General features: G+C 39.7%; 1 protein-coding gene across 4 annotated transcripts in view; it reads right to left on the bottom strand.

Moving 5' to 3' along the window:
• The window catches only part of FN1 (fibronectin 1), a 68,974-nt gene that overhangs the window by 31,667 nt on the left and 21,884 nt on the right, over window positions 1-15,423 (bottom strand). For all 4 annotated transcript variants that reach the window (XM_006778927.2, XM_006778924.2, XM_006778925.2 and 1 more), the window contains exons 13-21: window positions 12,587-12,708; window positions 11,894-12,065; window positions 11,295-11,471; window positions 10,407-10,535; window positions 10,221-10,310; window positions 9,354-9,548; window positions 8,083-8,355; window positions 6,221-6,487; window positions 1,483-1,577 (exon numbers count right to left, since the gene is read on the bottom strand). In XM_006778927.2, coding sequence (XP_006778990.1) covers window positions 1,483-1,577; window positions 6,221-6,487; window positions 8,083-8,355; window positions 9,354-9,548; window positions 10,221-10,310; window positions 10,407-10,535; window positions 11,295-11,471; window positions 11,894-12,065; window positions 12,587-12,708 — 1,520 coding nt within the window. The remainder of the gene's footprint in view (window positions 1-1,482; window positions 1,578-6,220; window positions 6,488-8,082; window positions 8,356-9,353; window positions 9,549-10,220; window positions 10,311-10,406; window positions 10,536-11,294; window positions 11,472-11,893; window positions 12,066-12,586; window positions 12,709-15,423) is intronic.

The following is a 15,423-nucleotide window of genomic DNA, read 5'->3' as shown; positions in this document are numbered from 1 at the left end:
AAAATACTTTAGCTGGGAATTCTCTGTACTGGGGGGCTGGGGTGGGGGAGGTGTCCTCTAAAACTGCACAAAGGTGCTTGTAATAAAAGGCTCCAGGAAAATGTTATTACCTACTATTTTTCTAGATAAATCATTTCCCGGTACAAACCGTAAGTACACACACAGGGGCTTTGGGCCGCACAGCAGTTCATTACTATTTTCCTTCACTGGAAGGAATCCCCTAGCTCCTGCTTTAATGAGTTATTACCATTTAGTTGCCAGTTAGGGTACCAGACCCTATAACTCTCCTTTTGTAGAAGTAGGTTCAAAGCTTCAACTGCAGGATCATATGTTACAAAAGCAGAGTTAAAACAAATGTGCCCATAATTTGAAATCCTTTTAAGAGTTTCTTTCAAAAACCTGAGTAATATTGTGTCATCGATGTTCAACTCTAGAGACATCCTTTGTATGTTAAGGCTTCTGAATGTCAGAATGACATTACTAAGGGAAATTTATAAGGTAAGCTGGCAATCTTCAAAAAGGGTTTCTCTAAATTTTAGTAGCTTAATCATCAATATGACCATTTGTACAGCTCAAAGAAGAAATGAACGTTGGTGTATTTTCTTAAACAAATAATCACGGGGAGTTAGTCTTGGTTTCCAATAAATATTTCTCTCTATAAAAATGAAAAAAAAAAGAATTATTTTGAACAACTCATTTGTATTCATCACTCCCTTAATATTATCACTTTAGAGAACGTGAATCCATACTAGTATATCTACAGGGAAGACCTTAATCTTAACTTCTATTAAGTGATTCACCCACAGGGGCTTAGAACAAGTTGAGATGAAACCGATTGGATAATAATGTGATTTTTAAATGACTCTGAGTTTAATTGGTCTCTCTAAATGGGCTTTCATGAACTTGTTGACACCCATTTAGAGCAACATCAAATGGAGTTTCCTTTATATTTTTAAATGTAGTTCCCTGGGGGAAAGGATAGAGAAAATAAGATAACAGCAGTGACAGTTACATGCTAATGTTTTATCTTTTGCAAAGCATTTTCTCTGCCTTCGTCCATCTTTCTAGCCAGTGAGACACAAATATTGTTATGCCCTGACAATGTGGTCAGAGAGGTCTGAACAGATGCAGGTAACAAAACCCCGCCAAAGTGGTTCAGTGGTTGAACATCGACCTATGAACCAGGAGATCAAGGTTCAATTTCCATTCAGGGCACATGCCTAGGTTGCGGGCTTGATCTCCAGTGTAGGGTGTGCAGGAGGCAGCCAATCAGTGATTCTCTCTCATCATGATGTTTCTATCTCTCATTCCCTCTCCCTTCCTCTCTGAAATTTATATATATATAAAACAAACAAACATATATCAAAACAAACAAACAAAACCAGATCTCCTGACTTTTGAACATCTTGACTTCTGCTGCATCCAGAAACATGGGGGCACCTCAGGGCTGTATCACAAGAGATGAGAACATCGATGATTTACCTTAAAACCAATCCTGGGAGCAGGCGTCCATGTAATCACAATGGTGGTCTCAGTCACTTCTGTGTTGTAAGGTGGGATGGAGCCCCTGGGCTGCACTGTGAAATGGGATCAATGCACATGTCAAAACCTTGGACTCACAGGCGGTTGCACAGAATGCAGATAGTATTTTTTATCAAGAACCTCAGTTTAATCAGCAGGTAGATCCAGAAAACAACACCTGTCCCTTCACTGGGCGAGGATCTGGAGTAGGTCAGGGCTTCCCAGTCTTCCATGAATTACCCAAATCATCTGAGCTCTGGCTGAAAGGCAGGTTTATGTCCTTTCATCATAGTTAGGATTTAAGTTTGAGGACAATAAATTTCCCGATAGTGTTAATATGTAAAACTGGTCACTACCAACTAATTATCCTTCTGGCTCTTAACTCTTTGTACACCATAAGCGTATATAGCCGCAAACCTAACATATCAACTCTGCTCACCCAATTTTATGGGCCCAGCACGCTTCCGCTGCGCAACTCTGCTACTCACCCAATTTTAAAATCAGACTTATTAGTGACATCTCTGTGTTTGTAAAGAAAATTATGGTAACTTAAACTTGTAAATATCCCAGCACATATGGAAGAAATGGGGATGGTTTCCATTTTGGATGCATGGCAGTTAACTGGTTAATCACTAATTTGAGAACAATGTTAAATTTTAGATGGTGATCTAAAAACAGCTTTGTGCTGAATTACTCCATGAGGATGGCTAATTATTTTTGGTTGCAGTAAGGATGCCATTAGAACGTTAAACAAAACTGGCCACCATGGATACACTTATAAATTCTAAAGAGTCCTCAAATACTAGTATGTGAGCATTCAGAATAACAATACTGCAGATATTTAATATTCTGCCACTGGAATCAGGGATCATCACAGAAGCTTACTCACATAGTCTAGTATTCTGAAACCACTGTTATTTCTCAGTGAAAGTATTACTTTAAAAAAAAGGAAAAAAAAAAAGGAAGAAGGAAAAGAGGAGTACAGAAAGTTAAGACAGACATTTGTAATAGTCCTAGAAATCTTCTTATAAATGTACATTTCTAAAGTAGAATGGGCTGAACAACTGATAACTGGCTGCTCTGGGAAAGGTGAGGCCTCAGAAACTAAGACATCTGAGTGAGTCAAATTTAAGGATTTTAAGTGTGTTAATGGTCCTGGTCACATGTTTGGGTCCTAGTTTATAGTTGCTGCCTCTTTACCTCCCAGCCAAATCTGTGCCTACTGGAGGAATAAAAGCTATTAAATGACTTTATACTAAATTATAAAGGGCTGGCGAGGTCAAGTTTTTCCCTCCAGAACTATACGTTTATACGGGGGCTGCGAAGTCCCTGTCTCCACTCAGCTTCAGTCAATTATTTTGCCTTTGTCATGTGGGAATTCTGACCCGCTATTACAATTTTTTCTTCTTTTTTATTTTTCCAGTTTGGATTTTAATGTGCAATTTTTTAAAAGTATGTTTTTAAAATATTGTGTGTGGGGGGAATAAATTGTGTGTGGGCCACTCTGCAGTGACTATTCTAATGGCTCACTACATATAGCAAGCTGTTTCTGAAGTATGCTATTATTTTGATGGCATTTGGGGAGAAGAGGGGGTGGGAAACTAGGGTGAGTGACCCGTGATCCCTTTCCAGTGTCTCTTAAATCTTACCCCACTTAAGCTGCTGCTGACTTGGCCAAAATGCCACAGCCAGCCCCGTGTGACTAGGTTAATGGCCACAAGAAACGATTCGGTCAGCAGTCAGCTTCTTTCACTGAACATCTGTGAAAGCCACAACTTTTTCAAATTACATTCTCCTCAACTGCCTTGGGCTTTACGATTGGGAATTTCCTATCGCCTGAGCCAGCCAGCAAGAAGCTCCTCGGGTTGGAGATGATGCTCTCAGCCTGGGAAGACCATTACAGGAAACTCTCCAAACCACAAACCTACAAACTGATGTCAAACAAAGGATGTGACTGTAAGTCGGAGCCATGGCTCTGGCAGGTCTTGTTAGGTGAAGAACAGCCTGGCTGTTAAAGGAATGAATTTACCGGATTTATAAAGGAGTAAACGGAATTCTGCCCCCCCCCCCGAAACACCGCCCCCACCCCAACAGTTGCTCTTAAAAAATTAGCAAAACCTAGCAAAGTTATTCCCAAGGTTCAGCTTAGTAAGACAGTAAAAAGTTACAGAAATTTAAAGCAATTTCAAAAATTTGCAAGCCCTGCTGATGTTTATAGCTGCAGAGAGTACTGGACGTTCAACAAAAGTTGTAAAACTCCCTGCTTACGTGGGTTTTTTTTTTTATAAAAAACTAAGCTTGTTTGAGCTGTTTTTATCATTTTTTCCTCAGCCAATTATTTATTAAATACTTTTTAAAAAATATACTATGTACAAGGTACTATGGTAACCTCTAGCTAGTAAAATTAATCTTGACAATATGTAAATATATTGTGCAGAGCAAAAAATAACACGTCCTATATATCAAAGTCTCCTAAAAGGTTTAAAATAGCCCATCTTGACCCATCCTACCCCACTCAATTATTGTTAGTATCATTAAAAATCCTTTTTCTTTTATAGGCACCCTATCCAATGAAAGAGACCACATGAAATGCATCTTATGTGTAGGAGTAAAAATGATAACTATATAATTCTACATTTACTAATATCCTATATAATAAAAACCTAATATGCTAAGTGTCTGGTTGTCCAGTCATCGGTTCAACCAGTCAAAACCTAATACGCTAATGATATGCTAAGGCCACTCAACTGCTTTCTATGACATACACTGACCACCAGGGGCAGACACTCCAACTGGTAGGTTAGCTTGCTGCTGTGGTCCCACCAATTGGGACTGAGCACTGAGCGAGACAAGTCTGACATGCCCTGGAGCCCTCCCACAGTCCTTCCCCTGCTGGCCAACCTCCCATGTCCCTCTCTGGCCCCAATCGTGCACCGGTGGGGTCCCTCAGCCTGGCCTGCACCCTCTCACAATCCGGGACCTCTCGGGGGATGTTAGAGAGCTGGTTTTGGCCTGATCCCACAGGCCAGGCTGAGGGACCCCACTGGTGCACGAATTCATGCACCGGATCTCTAGTATTTATATAATTGCGGAATCATATGTAGTCAGTAAAAGACTACATCTACTGAGCCCTTTATGCCACTGCAGTGAAGGACATCTATATGAAACCTATAGTTATAAGAATATCAAGACACTGGTTTCATGTTATAGATTTTAGGGTATCTCAGTAACATGTAATATAAAATAGCAAAATTGTAAGGCAAACTTACAAATAAAAAGTGGATTTTACTTGCTGATGAACAGCAATTACTTAAGTAGAAGCCTTCACTAGCCAAACCCCATACACTAAATTTAAATGGAAGAAAATTTTTGGTAAATTATAAATTTCTAAAGGGAAATATTTATAGACAATTTCTTTGGGAGATAAATTCCATAGTTGCTTTTAAACTAAACTTATATTCACTTTTGAATGCTTTTTAACATCTATATTTTTAGTCAGAGAAAATTTGTTGAGAGCTTTATGAAAATGGCAAACTAGTTCATAGTTGCATATATATGCTAAAAAAAGTGTTATGTTAGGTGCTCTTATAATTCAAAATGTCAAGTTAAAAATAAATAATGCTCAGCTAGAAATAAGGGCTCTCATAATTCTTTGTAGTTTGAATGAAAATGTGTTTAGTAGAAGTCAGTTTATGAAGACAGGCTTTCATTGTGAAACGAAAGAGATTTAAGGCCACTTTTCTGTAAAATTGACCTAAAGGACAGACCAAAAATTACAGAATTTTTCCTGCTGTGGAATTTCAAGAGAAATTTAAGAAAGATTAAATTCTTTTTAAAAAAAGCTATTCTGTTCTGCAGGAGCACTTTAATCTGCTGCAGCAACACTTGCAAAAAAATCATTTCCTTGCTTTTGTTCTGTTGGTGACTGTTCACTCGGTAGATATTTTTATCCTACACTTACTGCTGTCTTTCGATACCCAAAGTAGTAGCATGTAGACATAGGTGCTGATCTTCTCTTGCCTCAACTAGTATTTGGTAAATTCACTTATTACAATAGGATTCAATTTTCAAATAAGTGGGTGCTTTAAACCATGTTACTCCATGTTAGTCCTGGAGCAAATAAAGAGCCTGGCAACATATGTAACTTAACACATTGTTTCTCTCGTCAAGAAAATTTTGCCTCAAAAAATTATCAACTGGACTCAACAGTGTGCTTCACGATTTACATTTCGGCACAAGCTCCTTACTGTCCAGTCACAAACAGTTCAAGGACCAGCAGCTGGTTCATGGACCACATGATGAGTAGCACTACTTTAAATCTTTAAAAAAATTATTTTAAATTTATTTCTTGCCCTGGCCGGTGTGGCTCAGTTGGTTGAGCATCGTCCTGTGCACTGAAAGGTCACCGGTTTGATTCCCAGATATGGCACATGCCCAGGTTGTAGGTTCAATATGCAGTCGGGGTGCATGTGGGAGGCAACCCATGTTTCTCTCTCACATTGATGTTTCTCTCTCCCTCTCCCTTCCTCTCTCTCTAAAATCTATAAAAAAATAAAAAATTTAATTTAAAATTTTATTCTTAAATCTTGTACTAAGTTTTTTGAGTTAGCTTTTTAAAAAAATGGATAAAGAACAGAGACTGTAACTGTAGGTGAGAACCAATGGCATCACTAAGGAAAGACACTGAATTTGGGCTTACGAGTGGTAAAGACTCCAGTGGCTTTGGGGCTCTGCTGGTTGCCTTTCACAGCCACGAGGGTGGCCGTGTACTCGGACCCAGGCTGCAGATTCCTCAGTGGGTACTGCGTGGCGGAGGGCCCCACATTGAACTGCTTGGGTTGGCCTCCCCGGGTCAGGCCCACGGTCAGTCGGTACCCGGCTATCCGGGCTCGAGGCGGAGTCCAGGTCACAATGACAGTCGAGTCAGTTTCATTCATAAACTGGAGGTTAGTGGGAGCATCCAATTCTAGAAAGAAAGGATAAAACACATCAACACATATCTGAACCTCAGTAATTATCATACTGAAATTCTATAGTTTGAACTTTCTAAAGTTTTCTTAAGGTTGAAACAATATACGTCAAAACCTTGGAAATACTGAGCCATTAAGAGAGTGAGTGCTACATACTTTGTAAAATTCTGTGTCAGTCATGAGAAATTGACCTTTTTTTTTTTTTACGTGGCTGTGATTCTGTGGAAAGTCTAATTTTCTAGCATGACTTCCTCATTACCCTCCAGAATGATACTAACATTATAGAGATGGCATTAAAAAAAAAAGACATACAACACTTGTAAACACAACAATTTGCTGAGCCAAACAAGTTAAGATGAATAAGCCAAATAAAACGAGGGCAAGAAGAAAGCTCCACATGGAACAAAAACAGTATGTTCTGCATTTATTAAACGAATAGTCCTTTGATGGGGAAATAAAAATAATTTTCACAGGATTCTAGTTAGACGATAATTATAACATAGACTCAGAACTTCAGAATCATGGCAGGATACTGGCGAGTTTGTGCTAACAGGAAGAATCACATACTAGTAAGTTGTGAGTTCTCTTCTTGAGTATGATAAGTAGCAGTTAACCTGAGGTGATTTAAAATACTTTTAAGAGGCAGGAAATGTCTACAAAGTAGTTAGGTGCAATAGTCGGAAGCATGAACCTGTCAATCCAGCTCCATCCCTTCCTAGACCCGAGACCTCACAAGCTATAGAATTTTTTTCTCAGCCTCAGTTTCTTCATGTACCCAAAAAGGGTAACAATAAGACCTTCCTCATTAAGTCAACACTAGGATTAAATAGGATAATAAAGCTCCTAAAGAACTGAGCAGAGAACCTGATGCCTAAAAAGCACTAACTGTTTTAGCAATTACTGGGTATTTGTCTGAAGAAACCCAACACACTAAATCGAAAAGACATATGCACCATATGTTCATAGCTGCATTATTTACAATAGCCAACATATGGAAGCACCCTAAGTCTCCATCAAAAGATGAGTGGAGAAGAAGTGGTGCACATATAAAATATAGTATGACTTAGCTATAATAAAAGAATGACACCTCGCCATCTGCAACAACATGGATGGATCTAGAGGTTATTGCACTGAATGAAATAAGTCAGACAAACACAAATGCCAGATGATTTCACTTACATGTGAAATCTAAAAAGCAAAATAAACAAACAGAACAGAAGCAGACTCATAGATACTATTTGTAAACAACTCTGCTACAAAAGTTTTAGGTTACATCTGGAGCTGGATCTAGATATATTTACTTACACAAAAATGCACTCAAATTTTCAATCCATACCTCCATTACGAAGAAAATTAGGTTCTCTTAAGTTCCCCTCTCTTAGTGCCATTTCACTGGTACATGTATTTGGGAAATGGATTACCATTTGGCGAGTTTTATTTTCGAGTTTAATGTGCTTTCTGTCCACTCTGATGTCCCTTATTGGCTGAGCATTTTCCTCTTTCTAACTGTAGATGGAGGAGTAAATGGTATGTGCACACGTATCCCAGGTTGGCAGTGAGAGTGGAGACGGAGGTCGGGAGCAGGACTTACTGGTTGTCTGTTCTCCTACTAGAGGCTTGCTCTCCCTGCCGTGGTTCACGGCAAAGACTTTGAAGTGATATGTGACCCCGGGGGTCAGCCCCATGATTTCTGCAAAAGTGTTCCTGCTGCTGGGCAGCTGCTGTCCGTGCTCTCCGGGCAGGTGGACGGGGATCACGTCCACGCGGTAACCGGTCACTGCACTATCAGGGGGTGTCCACATGATGGTGACCTTCACGTCTGTCACTTCCACGAACTGCAGGTCCCGGGGAGGAGGAACTTTATCTGACAGACAAGAACCAACTGGTCATTCACAATTCCGGCTGAAGATTATTTTTAAAAAGCCAGTTTCCTGAGTTGCATGAGGCAACTCATAGGGCCTCTCATCCCAGAGCAACACTAAGCTTCATCTCTTAGCCAGAGGCTGTGCTTTTTTTGCTTATATTTTTATGGTTCAGTCCTACTGCTTTCACCTGACATTTGAAGGTTTTATTTCAAATATGTCAGTAAGCAGGTGAGGCTCCAGCACGGGAAGTGTCTTACTAAGGGGTTTAAAATGAACACACAGAAAAAACAAAACACCTCACTGAGACAACAGAAAAATACATGGTAATTTTCATTTTACTGAATCACTGTATGATACTTAAGAGCAATACATGAACTGACCCCCTAAGTTACTAGGGAAAAATACAAAGGTTTCATGGTGTCAGTTTTTTTAATCAGGAAAGTCAATAGCCAGCTTTGATGTTGTTTTATAATAAGGACATTTCAGCCAAATTTCATAAATTTAGGGATACACGAATCTATGATTACTAACATATAGGAACTGCTGACAGAGATACCCCCTCCTCCCCGGCCCGAGACAATTCTTTCTTCTTACACTCCTGGTCCTCCCAAGCAGGTTAACAGAATGAACACAATTCAAGGATGGCTCTGTTCCTCTAACACAGCGATTTCCAATTGCATGCCACAAGAATTTTTAAAACATGCAATACCTGACTATTTAGGCAGGGGCACTGACTTCTTTTTCCCTTAGACCGTCAAATAAAAATATGACACCAGCCAATAGAACAACAGCTGTCTGGTGTGAATAAATCAAAATTACACCTATTTTTTTTCCGGCCAGATTAACAAAAAAAGATATTTTCTGGTGTGTAGAATTTTAGTAATTAGTTTATGTATGCCATGAGATAAAAATTGCTGCTCTACCAAAATGAAGATTAAAGCTGTTACCTTATTAAATCCTAGGAGATAAGATAGCATGGGAAGTGTCTCTAAGTTACCTGGACGAGGGACACCGGTGGTTTCCTGTTGGATGAAGACAGGAGTACTTTCTTGATTTTCCTCCACAGCATAGATGGTGATGTTATACTGAACGCCAGGCTGCAGGTCACTGAGGGTGACGGAGTTGGCAGTGTCAGGAAGGTTGAGTTCTGTGCTACTGCCTTCAACTGAGGGTGAATACACGATTCTGTATCCTACAGATCCATGAAGGAAAAGTAAGCTCGGTTAGCTAAGAAGCAGTGGTTCTCGGAAAGTCAATCCTTTCAATGCCACCATCCCTTTTAAGAACCATTTAGTACAGAGATAGGAACAGCCATGCAAACCGCTTTAATAATAGATATTGTTGAAGACCCAAGAACTTTCATAAATGTCCTGTTAAAACGGGTCCTCTCTTTGCACTCTAGATGGAAGCAATTAGGGAGCCACCCGGAGCACAGCACCACCTAGCACAGTCTGTGCCATTAGGAACTTCAGAGACAGTAGAGTCACCAAATGAGCTAAGTACGAAAGCAATTCAGCTACCTCATTAAGGATAAGTCTTAGAGTGAGATTTTCAGAAAAATTATGTCTGATTTCAGGAATCAATAAACTGGCTTTAGAGATTGTGTGTGTGTCTGCATGTGTAGGGGTTGATAAAATGGATTTGAGGGGAAATGATCCAAAAGAAAGTAGAACTGGAAGACTTGAAAATAATCACATTCTTAATATCACACACACACACACACACACACATATCTCTACCCTAGGCTAGCAATTATGCAGGAAATTACAGTGATACTCCACCCTCAGACCAGAATCTGCTCCCTCACCCCTTTCTCATGCCATCACGATTAACATGGCAGCCACAAAGAGGAAGCTCAGCTGACCTGTGATGGGCGCCTGGGGTCTGCTCCAGCGAACAACAATTGAGGTGTCATCAACTTGGTCCACGGCAGGGTTAGGAGGGGCATCGGGCGCTAACAAAAGAAAAAGAAGGAAAACAGTCAGAAAAGACTGCTATAGGTCTGCTTTACAAAAAAAAGACTATCTGACACCAGGCGGTACACATGTACCTGTGGTCTGTGAGGTAGACAGGATCAAACTCTGCTCTCCTTCCTCGGATATCTGGTAGACATTCACAATGTATTTTCGGCCAGGCAGCAGGTCGGGGATGTTCACAGAGGTGGCTGTGCTTGGAAGGTCTTTGAAATAAACAGGAAAGGTTACTAATCAAGGATACCAGTCCCTCAAATGACTTCACAGCCCAGGAGAAGAATATTTTAAAAGTGATACATTCATGAGGGGCAGGGGAAGAGTAGAAGGAAATATACTCATGGATACTTAATAATTATCAATGCACAATGGGATAATTTTTCTTCCTATTTTTCATTTTTTCAAATTTGTTCTCTAGAGATGCATAATCTTTGTAACCCACCCTTAAATGTGTGACCATAGTCCTCTTGTAAGCAAAGTAACTAGAAGTCAGAGCAGTGGTATGGGTAGGGGTGATGGGGAGTGGGGTGGGTGTAGTCAGGTGGGTGTATTCACTTTATAAAAATTCACTGAGCTCTATATTTATGATCTGTGTGCTTTTCAGTATATAGATTATTCTACAATCAAGTTTTCAAAAGGCCCATAAACATGAGATTTTTGAAAAGCACGAATGAGGTTACCGTGCACCCCCAAAGCTAACATTTTCTACCACCGTCTTCATCCTAGCAACTAGTGTCTGGGCAAACACGTAATGCAGCTCACATCAGGGACCAGGAAGTCATGAAGCTGGCTCAGGAAAAGCCCAGGGCAGTCCTAGAAAGGGTCGGTCGTTTCCCTTTCTCATACTGGAAGGTATTGTTCAGACCGAGCTGTCAACTCGTTCCGAAGCTCACAGACCCCCTGCCTGGGTGCCATCTCCTAAGCAAGGCTCCCCACTCCCAACCTGTCACCACAACACTTCAGCTTACCGAGGTACTGTGGCTCGTCTCCCTCTTCGCTCAGCTCATATTCCACACGGAATCCTGACACAGTGTCTGAAGCTGAGACCCACGAGACCACAAAGCTGCTGGCTGTGATTTCAGTTACAGATTCAGAAGTGGCCACAACAGGAGAAAGGGGTGTTGTCTCTCCCGTCACGGTGTTGCCTAGAGTCACAGAAAGGGGAAAGAGAGCCTTAGCCATCGAGAAAATCTACTATCACCTGTAGAACATAATTTTATTTTGTTAATCCTTATCCGAGAATATTTTTTCCCATTGATTTTTAGAGAGAGTGGAAGGGAGGGGGAGAGACAGAGAGAGAGAAGCATCGATGTGAAAGAGACATATCGATTGGTTGCCTCTTGCACACACCTCAACTGGGGCCGGGGATCGAGCCTGCAACCAAGATATGTGCCCTTGACAAGGGGCCCTTCAGTCCACGGTCAGACCCTCCAACCACTGAGCTAATCCTGGTAGGGCTAGAATATATTTTTTTAAAATGTGAGCGTGATCCTTAAAAGAGTATGAATCAAGAGGAAAAGCTTCCGGAGAAACAATGAGGCACAGACAGGGTGGCTGGGGTACGTACTGGTCACGGAGCTCGTGGTTGTGAAGTCAAAGCGTGTCACCTCTTTGTGGCCGTATTGCTGGACACTTATGAGCTGCCCCTCATATACCACATTAGGTCTCAGGCCTTTAATGGTGTATGAGTTTAAGTGACCTGGAATGGTGGCCTCCTTCCAACGGCCTGGAGAATTTTTCTAAAAATTTAAATAAAAATAAAAAAATCACACAAATATTCACAAGGAAGAATAATTCCGAGATGATGTGGTATAATCTACCTAAGGAACTTCAGAGGGTCAAAAGTCAGATTTTAAGAAATGATCCCTTAGAAAGTAAAATAAAAGAGAAAGATATTAACTTAACTGTTGTTTTTTCTCCAAACGATGAAAATGACACCAATCGTTTTTATCCTTTGATACAGTTATAAAATGTATGAAAACTTTAAATTCTCTTCCCATGTTGGGGAAGGATAATTTTAAGCATGATCATTCCTAAGTCCTTGCTAAGATCTTTTTAACAGAAAGAAATAAATTTTTCTAAATATCAGAAAAGCTAAGTCTGTATGTCAATTGATCACATATTGTTTTGTCACTAAATAAATATAAATGTCATATGGATAGTTAATCAGATCTATCAACTCAAAATCTGAAGGAAAAGAATTTCAGCATTTGTCAATTTCAGGAGACTCAGTGTCCAAGTTTCTGAGCGGCATACTCACAGGTTTCCATCGGAGAATGTACTTGGTAATGTGGGATGGTTCAGGTGCATTCCACTGGATGGGGTGAGAGTTGGGATGGCTGGGGGTCTCTGTGATGATTACTTGGACAGGACCAGACCCACCTGAGATGAAAAGGTGAGATTTGGTTATCTTAGCGATTCATTCAACGCAATTAAAATTCAGTGCACATGGACAGCATCACTAAAAATAGTTTGGCTTATCAGTAAATGTGAATATAAATAAGAATGATCTGGAATCAACCTTTCACATATTGACATTGGAAACAGAGCATCAAGTCCTTTTTTAGATAGTAAATTATTGCTTATCATGAGAACTGCAATTAGAACTTTTTATGACAAATAAAATACATTTAAAAAAATGCCTCTTAGCTTGCTTTCTTCTCCATTTTTCAAAGGAAAAATTATAAGAAATTGTGGAACTGTCATAACACAAACACCGTAATACGGACTACCTACAGATTTCGTTTACTTATTATATTTAGCTTCCTTGAAGCAAATTCTGGTTTGTGGAAGTTTTCATCAAGAATGAATCGCCACCTAAGAAGGGCACAGCATTCCAAAGGCCATACAGCATGATGTAAAACAAACACATTCCTAAATAGGGTAGACTCTTAGACAAAGAGACAAAAGTACTAGTTAAAGAGAGTTTTATTTCTCATCTTTAAATGCACACACTATCTGTAAACTTCTTATCATTTTGGGGAAAATTGTTATTTTTATGCAATAATTGCCCTCTACAAATTATACTATTGTTTGGTCAAATTATTAAGAGAAAAATTTTTTCTAGAGCAGCTATCAACTGACATGACATTTTGCAGGATACACTAAATTCAATATTTCCACATATTGATTTAAAGTCTGGTTTTAGCTCTGTTTGTAAAGCAAAATAAGGGAAGTGTAATTAATGTCTTAATAGTGTAGACTCACTTCAGGGTAATAATAAATTAGCTGAATAACTTATGCTAGCAGAACAGAACACTCTCTTTTTCCTAAACACTCTCTTCTTATGACATCAACCAATGTTCAACTTATTAGAAATAAAAGTAAAGTTCCTTATGATAACCTTTCTAAGAATTTCTAACAGCCATTCTGTCAAACAGAGCAAAACTTTGGGCGTTTAATAAAACACTTCACCCGATCAACAGATGTAGGTTTCCTGAAAGCTCTTAGAAAACAATATGTTGATTTCAAAATTATCTCTGCTTTTAAATTCTCTTTGATAGTAAAGTTTTCTTTAGCCAAAAAAATATATAACTTGCAAATCTGTGTAGACACAAAAGTTCTAGAATAATATATTTACTTTCACACTGGGAATAATTCGATATTGATTGAAGACTAACAAGTATTTTTTGAATCTTAAATTCATTTACTGCAAGTATTTCTAAGCCATGTGAATTCCACAATTCATGACAAAATTCTCAGTTTTCCATTCTAAAATAGTATGTATTTCCCAGAACATGGCATGTTTGTTCTAATCAGCTGGCAGAAGACAATAACATGTCCCTCTTTCAGTCACTCTTTCTGTTCATGAAGATGCTCATAGCCCTAGCTGGTTTGGTTCAGTGGATAGAGCATCAGCCCTTGGAATGAAGGGTCCTGGGTTCGATTCTGATCAAGGGCTTGTACCTCAGTTGCAGGCTGGATTCCTGACCCTAGTAGGGGCGTATGTGGGAGGCAACTAATCGACGTGTCTCTCTCACGTTGATGTTTTTCTCTCTGTCACTCCCTCTCCTTTCCGCTCCCTCTAAAAGTCAATGGAAAAATATCTTTATGTGAGGATTATCAAAAAATAAAATATCTTTGTCATAGCCAGTTTGGCTCAGTGGATAGAGCATCAGTCTGTGGACTGAAGGGTCCCAAGTTCAATTCCGGTCAAGGGCACATGCCTGGGTTGCAGGCTCTATCCCCAGTAGGGGGTGTGCAGGAGGTAGCCGATTAATGATTCTCTCTCATCATTGTTTCTATCTTTCTCTCCCTCCCCTTTCCTCTCTGAAATCAATAAAAATATATTTTTAAAAAAGATGCTCACAAATGTAAATGAGTTTTGAAAGATAAACACTGAAGCAAAGTTTTAGAGATGTGATGATTTAAAGTACTACTTCCATGCAAATCAGTAACTATAGGACTATTGTGTCCTTACATTATTTACAATAACTAGCATAAGATTGTTTATTGATCCTTCCCAGGAATCCTACTATAATTTCCTCATATAAAGAGACACCTGGTAGGTGTTTTACTTAGTTTGGCAATCATGATTCTGAGGGGGAAAAGTTTATAATGCTATGGAAATACAAAATGATCCCTAGCCTAAACCATGGACTTTAGGTGACAATGATGTGTCCATGTTAAGTCCACCGACCGTAGCAAATGCATGACTCTGGTGGGGATATTGCAAAAAGCTATGCATGTGTGGAGGCAGGGAGCATAAGGGAAATCTCCCTTTCAATTTTGCTATGAACCTAACACAGCCCTAAAAAAGCTTTAATTTTAAAAAATTGATGATGGTTAAGTGTCTATTAAGATGAAGTTTTAGAAAGGCAACAGAGATAAACTTTCCTGACCACCTTTAAGCCTAATCATGCGCCCATATCCACCAAGATCGAGCCTGCAATCAAGCTACATGCCTTTTTTTTTAATATATTTTTTATTGATTAAGGTATTACATATGTGTCCCTGTCCCCACATCACCCTCCACGCCCCCCACCCCGTTGTCCGTGTCCATTGGTTAGGCCTCTATGCCTGCATGTAAGTCCTTTGGTTGCTCTTTCCCCTTTACCCCCTCCCTCCCCTCCCCTCCCTCCAAAGCCCGAAAGTCCA

The sequence above is a fragment of the Myotis davidii genome, unplaced genomic scaffold (genome assembly GCF_000327345.1).
Source record: "Myotis davidii unplaced genomic scaffold, ASM32734v1 scaffold268, whole genome shotgun sequence".
NCBI classification, from domain to species: Eukaryota; Metazoa; Chordata; class Mammalia; order Chiroptera; family Vespertilionidae; genus Myotis; species Myotis davidii.
The sequence above is the reverse complement of the archived record's forward strand: the minus strand, read 5'-3'. Positions and strand labels throughout refer to the sequence as shown.